The following is a 10,702-nucleotide window of genomic DNA, read 5'->3' as shown; positions in this document are numbered from 1 at the left end:
AAAAAAAAGGAAAGCAAAACGAGACAACAAAACTCCTAGCCAGCTAGAGAATGTTTGACCTACCTGAAAATTTCTGGTGATATGGAACTCATTTTCATTATTTATTTCTAGTTAAGTGCCCCGAGCAGATGCGTTCATAATGACATCCAATCACATGCACAGAAGATCTGATCCTTAATCCATTCAATCCCATTTCCCTTTATTCTTTTATTCTTTGCAAATATGTTAAGGGCAGAATCCAATCTAAATCCCTGCCTGTGCTCAGTCTAGCAGACCCAGTCACGAAGGCAATCTGGGGCTACCCTCCATTCTCTGCCTTTGCCCCAAAACCTCAGTCTTTTCCCATTGCCTAGCACAACTCCTCCAACCATCCCACCAAGGCCCTCCTAGAAGTAGAGTACAGATCTCAGGGTCTGAGAATATGTCCTGGAGAAGACCCTGTACACCCAACATGTGTTTGAAGTCTCATGTTTTATTTTGTAAATCATGCAAATTTTGCATTCTATTCCCAAGCATAACCATGTTTGTTTTAATATGGGCATGAATAAAAGTGAGGCTTCAGGAAGAAGCATCATGTTGAACCTTCAGCCTCTCTGACACTTGACCCTGTGGAAAACTCACCCCCTGGGGGTCACAGGGTCACCTCCTCATTATGCTGCCCACATTCCTACCCTTCTCACCCCAGCCTGGCTTTCCCTCCCATTCCTCTGCACAAACCCTAGTAACTTCCAAAGGAAAAAGAAATGTGTGTGCACGTGTGTGTGCACGTGCATGTGCTAGGGAGGGGTCATCTAATAAAGTAAAATAGATTTAACAGTAGAAAGACTTTCCTAGGCAAATGTAAATTATGCATTTTCAAAATTGGGAAAATAGTATATTGTATTTTTCAAATATGTCTCCCAACAGACCTGCAAGACACTTTGGGGTCCTACCCCACCCCATTAGGTATGATCTTACATATCTCCATGCTTTCCTTTCTTTTTTTTTTTTTTTCCTTTTTTTTTGTCTTTTTTACTGACCGGTAACGGGATCGCAACCCTCAGTGTTGCGCCCGCACCGCGCTCAGCCAGTGAGAGGGAACCGGTCTCCACCTGGGATCCGAACCCTCGGTGGGAGCGCCGCCACACTCCAAAGCGGCGCACTCTCCAGTGTGCCACCGGGCTGGCCCCATGCTTTCCTTTCTGACATTTCATCAGACTGGACTGTTCTTCATGATAATGAAAGCGGCGCACTCTCCAGTGTGCCACTGGGCTGGCCCCATGCTTTCCTTTCTGACATTTCATCAGACTGGACTGTTCTTCATGATAATGTATATATCTTTCGAGGCACAGGTACAGTATTTCTTTTGAGAAAATTTTCCCCATAGGGAAAAGTTGGTAGGCAAATGTCTTAGTCCATTCTGGCTGCTGTAACAAAATACCTTAGACTGGGTAATTTATAAACAACAGAAATTTGTTGCTCACAGTTCTGGATGCTGGAAAGTCCAAGATCAAGGTACCAGCGGATTTGGTGTGTTGTGAGGGCCCATTTGTCATACATGGCACCTAGTGTGTGTCCTCACATGGCGGAAGGGGCTGACAAGCTCTCTCAGGCCTCTTTTATGAGGGTCAGAGCCCTTATGACCTAATTGCTTTCTAAAAGCCCCACCTTTTAATACTATTACATTGGGGATTAGGTATCAACATCTGAATTTTGGGGGGACACATTCAGATCATAGCAGTAAGTATAATTGCTTCCTCAGTGCTGGTGGTAAAGTGGTCATCACATTATATTCTGTGTGGCTGGTCATTTAAGGGTCTCTCCAGATTCTGAGTTCAGGACAACAATGACCAATCTACCTTACTTCTGTATCCCCAGCAACCACAACAATACCCAGCACTCAGTAGGTCTGCAGAAAATACCGAATGAACTTAGAGTTCATGCAGGAATTTAAAACCATCCGTTTACCATGTTCTGTGTGTCTGAGTATGGCTACTTTGTTCACCTCAGTGTTTCTGAGTGATGAAAACACTGGAACAAAGGGCCACCTCTTCCCCCAAAAGAAGGTTCAGTCAACTCAGCTGGGGCCCTGGCCAGAGAACCTTCTGCTAGCACTGGCCTCATCAGCACCATTGCTGTGATCCTAATCGTCATGGTGCACGTCACACATGTGCCAGGCATTGTGCTTTGTGCTTTGACCTCAGTGACTTCATTGCACCCCCCCAACAACTCGATTATTGGCCTCATTTTGCAAATGAAGAAACTGATGCTCTGAGAGGACTCCCCCAAAGACAGGAATTAGCGGAATGGAGAAGTGAACACAGACAGTACTGTGATGCTAAAACCTGTACTCTCTTGTTTGCTGCCCTGCGTGTGGCTATTTCTAAGGCTCTGGGATGTCATGTGAGCCGGTCACAGATGGGCACTCAGATGGGGGAGGGCCTCAGAGAGCAGTGGTCTCGTCTTCACTTGTAGCGGATGCTCAAGTTCTTATCACCAGGAAAACTTTTAATGTTAATAATATGGCAAGATAGATCTATGGCTTTTAAAAACCTGATTTGTGGGATTCCATTTTTCTTTTTCCATTTTTTTTCTAGCTAGAAGCAGTGTTTGGAAGGCAGAGGTGAAAAAATACAGTGGTCACAGTGGTTTCTACATTCCCTGAATGGAGGCTTTTAAGAATGCACAAGCCCAGAAGGGTCAGGGACATACCCTTTAAGAAGATGTAAGAAATCGGATGCCCTGCTGCTTGGTCAGGGGCTTGTATCACTAGGCAGATCATCTTCCTTTGACATTTTTGAATGGCTTACACTTAATGGTCTGTCCCGAAGGCTTATTAGTCTCTACTCTTCATCATTGCAGTTGTTTATACCAATGAATGCAGGGAAAACACTCTCACCCTCTCTTTGTGGTTCTGTGGCCTCTGCTTAGCTCCCCATGCACTCATCACTCCTCTGCAGCAGCGCACAGATGTCTTTGCTGTTGCCCTTACTGGAGATGCAGAAGAGGACAACCTGGATCCTGTTCCTGACAATATTTGGGTGACAGAGTTTCCTGGGGATGCAAAGACTCTGTCCCAACCATCTTCCCACATGGCTACTACAGGCAGTGATGGCTGGCGACCCAGCCAGGACAGCAACCCAACCCTAGAACCATCCCTGGATGCCCGTGGACTGGAGAGGCTTGTGGGTCTCAGGAGATTCTCTTCAGAGGGCTTTGCTTCCAGCCCTAGCATCCATGATAGGTAATGAGTGATGGGGTGGGCCATTCAGCACAGGTGGTGGGGCTAGGCTAAACACTGAGGTACTTAATTTAGAGTCTGACACAAAGAAGATCTCAGCCATAGTATTCTCAAGTGTATGAAAAACCCAGACTGTAGAAAGTTTACTGGTCATAAGGGCTGGGTATGATAATCAACCAGGGAAACTGTACTCTTTTGGACAGAGTAAGATCTCTGAGATGCTGCTATAAATAAAATAAAATAATTTTTTATATTTAAAATATATTTATAGTATTAAATACATATATTTTTATATAAAATAAAAAATGATAGCATTTGATGAGTTCTTTGCTACCATCCTCACTCACCTCTCCTCCACTCTACCCTCTGGCCCCTGACTTTAAACTCAGGAATTTTTCTAAGGAAATCTGATTTCATCAGTATGCACAATGGTAGTAGGAAACATTGCTTTTTGGCCCAATATTAGTGACCTCTTCTAAGCCCTTCTATTCTTTCATTTAGGACTCATGATGAACCAAGCTTTGATTCATTGGAAACTTGCCTGTCCTCAGACAGGGATGAACAGGTAAGAGCCTGAGTTGTGAATGGGGGTTGAGGCTGGTATTTTGACCCCAGAGTGGGAAATTCCAGGCTGGGAAAACAGAGCTATTAGACGAGTAGCCAAAGTCAGAAAGAGGAAAGCAAAGGTATGATATACACAAAGTGTCTTTCTACTAATCAATACCAGCCTTTCCATTATAGGCAGTGTCTCTGAAGTTATCGGCAATTGTAGAAATTGATGGGTTTAGTGATTTGTTCTCCCACTTAGCCTTGGTTAATAATTCCTCTCTTCTCTCCCCTTTCACCCCTCCTTCACAACATTGGCCTCAAACCACCATGTATGGTCCCAGAGGTTAGATCAATGGGCAATATAAAATATACATGCCCACTGACTTACTATTCCTTTAAAGTCTTAGAAGAAACACAAAATAAAACATGGTGTAATATTCTTACTTAAATTTGATGCTCCCTGGTGGTCTAGTGGTTAGGATTCGGCGCTCTCTTACTTAAATTTATCAGAACCTACAGTAAGATTAAATGGTCTCTCTTGTATGGGTCCTATGATAAAAAGACACAGTCAAAGCTTTCAGCCATCGGAGATGACACAATCACCTACATAGGTCTGGAAACCTCTTAAATGATTCTAAGACTATTCTTGTAACTGGCCTCCATGCTCTCTGTGGGGTTTCCATTAGCCATCCCATCCATCCCCATCAATAACAAGCGCATATTTGTCTCCTTGGGTGTTTATCTACTCTGAGCTTTATTAGGAGCAGACAGGAGGCTGGGTTTCAGCTGCTGCCTGGGAGTCTTTAAGAAACGTAGGTCAGTTGCAAAGTTTAGTGGCAGCTTGGGGAGAAGACCAGCCCTTTTGGCTTTTTTTGTTCCTTTGTTTTTCTAGGACAAGACAGAGACCTCTAACAGGACCGTGATAAGGCCTCCTCTGTTCACCATCCATCTTACCCATGCTCAACACCACCGGGCCTCTGAAGCACTCACTGGGAGTGGGGCTGGGGCAGCCAACCCCACCCCTGTCTTCCATGCCTTGGGCATTTCCAGACCACCTGCTCCTGGTGGCCAGTCAGAAGCATCAAGGCCGTCTGCCAGCTTCTTACCTCAGTCAAAGCACAAGGAGTCCAGAATGGGGGAAGGAAATGGAGAGGGTGGAGTAGGACACCCCAGGAAGACCAACACAAGGCCTGAAATTAGGCAGGAGGGAGGCAGTGCCCCTTTGGGGATCCAGCTCAGGGCTCCCCAGCTGGGAATCCTGCTTTGCCTGTCAGCCACCCTGGGCATGGCCCTGGCTGCTGGCCTTCGCTACCTGCACACTCAGTATTGTCACATGCAGACCGAAGCTGCAGATGCTGTTGCCAGGAGCGACAGTGGTGAGACCGTGCATGTCAGGAAGACTGGGGAGAGCAGTTTTGTTTTGGTTCAAGCGGAATGCAACTGGATCACTCCTTCTGTGGGTAGCAAGAAAACAGTCCTGGGAGAAGACCGTCATACCAGGCCTCTCAGTAGCCCTCCTTAGACCCTGCAGAGTGTCTCAGTCGGAGCAGAGCTAATAAGAATTCCTGATGAGCACAGGGATTCATTGCACCTCCCCGTCAGTGTGCACTTCGTGGAGGAAACAGCAAAAGGACAGTTTTATCAACAGAGGGAGTTCTTCCTGAGCTTTGTTGTCTTAACATCTGTAATTTAGCTTCTTTTTTTCTTTTTGCAATTAGACGTTCTGTTTGAAGAGTTAAACTCAACACAATGAATATTGTATAACCCACTCATTAACTAGACTCCTGTGGCTGCTAAGCTTCCTCTGTTGCCTTAAGGAACCCACAGAAATAGAAATTTTGTCCCTCCTCAGTGTCTCAGCCTCATCTCCTCTAACTCTTTGAAAAAAAAGTAATGTTGAGTTTATGTCCCTTGCAGGAGAAAGAACTGCAGCCTCACTCTGCCACTCTAAACCACCCCAAAAGGAGTTTTCTTCTCAAAACTAGAGTTCAAAACCAGCTGGTGTTCTGATTCAGTTGAGTAGATGAATGCAAGGGTATTCAGTCTTCTTGGAAACTCAGTGGCCTGGCAAATCTGCCATGCAAATTGATCCAAAGTAAGGAAAGTTTCAGAGAGCTTGATTGAACACATTTTTGGGAAAACACATACATGCAGCCCAAGGCTACAGACACTAGAGTGGGGTCAGCAAGGCTCTTCAGGTGTACATGGATCTGAGCCGTCCCATCCATTTACTCTTGATGGAAAGACTTGCATATCTCAGCAGCTACCAGACATATTGCCTTTTGTCAAAGGTCAGGTTGAAAAACATTATTTTACCAGCACAGTTTGAAGAATAGCCTTTATTTGTCTTTTCAGGGGATATCAGGAGGAGAGCATCATGGATGAAGACCATCGATCTGCTCTTGAAACTTTACAAAGATCGTTTTGATTTAGCAATGGTTCTATAGATACTATATGGGGTCAAAACAACAGGTTTGAATATAACTCTTAAATATGCTTGCCTAATTCACACCTTAGAAAAGCTGCCTTTTCAGAGATAAACCTGTTACAGAGTCACAATCTATTTTAATGTGGAAACAAAACCACTACAAATTTGGAAACTGTGCTTATTTATTGAGCACCTAACTCATGCAGGTACTGTACTGAGAACTTTGCATGTATTTTCACGTTAAATCCTCATAATAACTTATTGAGCAATAAGTTCAGTAACTCCAAGGAGAGCAAGGTGTTTTGAACCCTCAATTCACCAAAAAAATAAAAATAAAAATAACCCACTTTAAAAAAAATTGGTTGTGTAGGAAAGAGCTAGCTCCTGCTGTTTTTCCAGTCCCCTTTAGCTCATTGAGCATCAATCCCAGACTCTCCTCCTGGCTTCCGTGCTAGGCAGCTCTATACCCTGGCTTCAATCTTTAGGCACATGGAGAGCTAGGTAATTTGTGTGTTCCTAAATGAAACTGTTCTAGGAATGCCGTGGAAAGAAACAAATATACTGTACTCCAATGGGACCACAGATATCCCTCCTACATACCCAACCCTTCTAAAAGATGTCCTCTCCAAGGAGCAAACGAGGAACTCATTACTGACGAGCTTTCACCTGGTCACACCATATTGCAGCCAGGTGTACCTGCATACAGCACCTTCGAGACCTTTCCTGTCCAAGGGGGGAATTTTCCTGGGTAAGCATACTGGTAATTATTTACTGATGTAAAACAAATTACCCCCAAACTTAGTGGTTTAAAGCCATCACTACCACCACCATTTACTCTCTTTCACTGTTTTGGGGGTGCCTGGGCTCAGCTTGGCAGCTCTTCTGCTTCATGGGGTGTTGAAGGGGCTGGAACATCCAACATGACTCACTCACATGGCTGGCAGTTGGTGTGGGCTGAAGGTTGGGAGCTCAGCTGTGCTGTCGGTGAACATGGGGAGCGATTTGGTTCTCGTCTTTGTGGCTTTTTCCACCGTGTGGCTGGTTCCAAGAGGGAGTGTTCCAAGCACGCAAAACCGGAAGCTGTGATCTCTTCAGACCTAGCCTTGGAAGTTACGTGATTTCCCTTCTGCCACTCCCTAGTGGACACAGCACGTCTCAGGACCAACCCTCACTATTCAACAGGAAGGGCAATAGACGTCGCTCTTTTGTGGGAGAAGTGGCAAAGACTTTGCAGCTCTCTGTAATTCACCACACCTTCTGTTAGACTGCTGACCTGCTCATGTGAGAGTAGAAGGAGAAGCCATTCATCCCAGGGAGATGCCCTGGGTCACCTTCCCTGCATCGCATCAAAAGGGGTGAGAGAAATCTCCAGATTTCCAGGTTAGGCGTGCCTGCTTCTCCAGCTGGGCTTCTAGCTCAGGCAAAGTAGTGAAGCAGAAGGCTTAGCTAGATCTTTGAGCCTCAGCCTCCTCATCAGAGAAAAATGGATCACAAAATTATTGACCTCATTTTGTTGTAATGACTGAATGCACGTACAACACTTAGCTATCCATACTAACTAAATTGACATGCCACTGTTATTAATGTCATCTTGCAGCTGCAACACTGTCTTTAAATCTAGAGAAATTCTGTGACCACCAAAAAGTGTTGTTCCCTTTCCATGACAACTTTGGCCCCTGCAGGCCTCCCCCCACCCTAGCCCACCTACTTGAGGCCTTTACACCAGGCTAGTTGTCATGGTAGCCATTGGTTACAATTCCTACCACGGATCAGATATTTTTGCTGCAACATTCTGACTAAACTCTTTTTTGGCAAGGGCAGTTGGAGTCCATAGGCCTGTAGTCAAGCGACATAAACCCCCTCTGTTACTGTGATCTTGAAGGTCCTCTAAGCCTGGCTTCAGAGAAGCCCCAGAGGGGAGTGAGTAGGAAGTGTTAACCTGAAGGCTCTTACTAAAGCACAAAGCCATTAAAAGTTAAAAAAGGCAAAGAACTCAAATACAACATCTTAAAATAACTTTTTTGTTTTGTAGGAACAGCTACAGAATTGTTCAGCCAACCTCTTCTTGGAGGAAAAGAGATTTGGAGCTAAACACATATTTAAGGGAAAATAATGGAAAAACAATTCCTGAAAACTCTTTATATTTTAAACAAATGTTTTACATCTATTGTGCTAATTTAATAACCCGTGGAATCAGGGTAGGGGTGAGCCTTTAACTTTTTTGCATTTAGAGACTATTTCTGATATTTCCAATTAATTTTCCTCCATGGAAATAATTTTGGTAAATTACAACTTAATACAGTTAAGCTCAGCTTGGCTGAGCCATCTCACTGTTGAGGCTGTCTGCATTAATTTGCTGTTACAGTGTTTGTTTTCTTTAAAAAAAATCCTAATTAACAAAACAAACAACAACAACAAAAAAGGTCAGCGAGCCAGTAAATATTTAAGCAAATGTCACATTTTATTTGAAAAGATGTCTAGGAAGGGCTGGCAATTTATGAATAAATTCTAGATGATGGTCATACCATCATACCCTCTCCCCGTCTTGGGCTTCAGTTATAAATCAGTGATCCCAGCCTTTCTGGAATGCAGACTCTGTGTTTTGATTTCATTTCACTCCAACCTATCCCTCCTCTAATAGGGGTACATGGCAAGGAATTTCTTTTAACCAAGTGTAGTGAATTTGCATTAATTTGTTTTATTAAACTTGAGAACTTCTCCATACTTCTTAAGATATTCTGAAGCACTATGCTCTATCCAGCCTCGGGTGTTGCAAAACCAACCACTGAAATCTCTGGTTTAGGATATCAGGAGGACCTTTACGATGAAAGGAAGACTAATGTTTTGTTTGTTTATTTATTCTGTTCTTTAAGTGCAAAAAGAACAGGTGAGCATTTTGAGACTCCTGCTCCATTGACAATGATTGGAGAGTCCAGGACAATGGTAGCCGGTCAAATGTTTTTCGGTGGTTTTTTTTTTTTTTGCTTTAAAATATAAATTAGTTTGTGTCTCACTGTCTCTGAATTCTCTAATGGCTTCTCGTCCCTCTCAGAATAAAGTATGAGCATCTGATTGGGCTGACTAGGTCCTGCAAGACCCGGCCCTCCGACATCACCTCTTCTGGCTCCTGCAAACTCCCTGAGCTGCCATGAACACAGTAAGCGTGCGTGGCCCTACTCTGTGCATGTGCTCTCGCTGTTCCTGTTGTCTGAACCCTGCTCGCCCAGACACCCACAGCCTTCAGAACTTTCTTCCAGTAATGCCTCACCAGAGAGGCTTCTCCTGACCATTGCAACCTCTTATCACTCTATGCCCCTCTCCTGCTGTATAATATTTATAGCACTTATTACCACTTGAGTCATATATTTATTTATAGTTTTGCTTGTTTTCAGCCTCCCAGTCAGACTAGGATGTTTCATAAAGGCAGGGACTTCGTTTTGTTCTCTGCTATATCCCCAGCACATAGTTCCTAGCACATAGTAAGTAATCAATGAATATTTGTTAAATGAGTGAATGAAAAGATCAGTATTTGTGTCACTATCACTAGCTCTTGATGTGGATTGAAGGTGAATGTGTAGCTCTCTGGGCAGCTCCAAGGTGCTTGGGAACCAGGCAATGCAGGTTTCCCTTCTAGAGGAGAACTCAAGAGTTCTGTGGGTGACTGCCCTGAGGGCAGGGTATGTTCTTGGGTCTTAGATCCAGGGCTCCAGGGAGATCTTGGCAGCAAAGGGCTGAGAATAGATTCAACGTCTGGATCTGAGCTGAGGCAGAGGGAAAGCTGAATGGAGTCTTCCCAATCAGGAGTCCACTGGTGAGCATATTTTCTTCAGTTAGCTTAGCCTGGCACAGGGTTTCTCAGCTTCCATGCTACCAACATTTTGGGATGGATAATTGTTTGTTGTCCCCACAGCTGTCCTGTACACTGGAGGATGTTTAGCAGTGTCCCTGGCTCTACCCACTAGATGCCAGTAGCTCTCTCCTCACCAGTTAGAACAACCAAAAATGTCTCCAGACAGTGCCAAATGTTCCCTGGAGGATGCAAAATGACCACTGTTGGGGAACCACTGGTTTAATAACTAAGAGACGCAGTTAGAGGTCCCAAGAAGAAATAGCTTTTCCTAAAATATTGCCATGCTCAGGGATGGAGAGGGCAGTACTGAGATAGAGAACCATAGGATTTAAAAATGGGAGTGTTGGGGGCCGGCCCGGTGGCGCACTGGATAGTGCGCCGCTTGGGAAGCGCAGCGGCGCTCCCGTCCGAGGGTTCGGATCCCGTGTACAGACCGGTTCCCGCTCACTGGCTGAGCGAGGCATGGGGGCGACGCTGAGGGTTGCAATCCCGTTGCCGGTCCCCGGCCCGGTGCGGGGGCAACACTGAGGGTTGCGATCCGTTGCCGGACACGGAAAAAAAGACAAAAAGACAAAAAAAAAGGAAAAAAAAAAACTTTGGGGCCGGCCCGGTGGCGCACTGGATAGGGCGCCGCTTGGGGAGCGCGGGCGGCGCC

At 44.9% G+C, this 10,702-nt stretch overlaps 1 protein-coding gene across 1 annotated transcript in view; it reads left to right on the top strand.

Moving 5' to 3' along the window:
- The window catches only part of LOC103604678, a 15,640-nt gene extending 10,349 nt beyond the window's left edge, over window positions 1-5,291 (top strand). The window contains exons 5-7 of the mRNA XM_008589250.1: window positions 2,911-3,223; window positions 3,722-3,785; window positions 4,662-5,291. Of these exons, the coding sequence (XP_008587472.1) occupies window positions 2,911-3,223; window positions 3,722-3,785; window positions 4,662-5,291 (1,007 nt within the window). The remainder of the gene's footprint in view (window positions 1-2,910; window positions 3,224-3,721; window positions 3,786-4,661) is intronic.
- The last annotated feature ends 5,411 nt before the right edge of the window (window positions 5,292-10,702 follow it).

The sequence above is a fragment of the Galeopterus variegatus genome, unplaced genomic scaffold (genome assembly GCF_000696425.1).
Source record: "Galeopterus variegatus unplaced genomic scaffold, G_variegatus-3.0.2 Scaffold5327, whole genome shotgun sequence".
In the NCBI taxonomy this organism is placed as follows: domain Eukaryota; kingdom Metazoa; phylum Chordata; class Mammalia; order Dermoptera; family Cynocephalidae; genus Galeopterus; species Galeopterus variegatus.
This window is presented reverse-complemented; position numbering and strand designations above follow the sequence as displayed.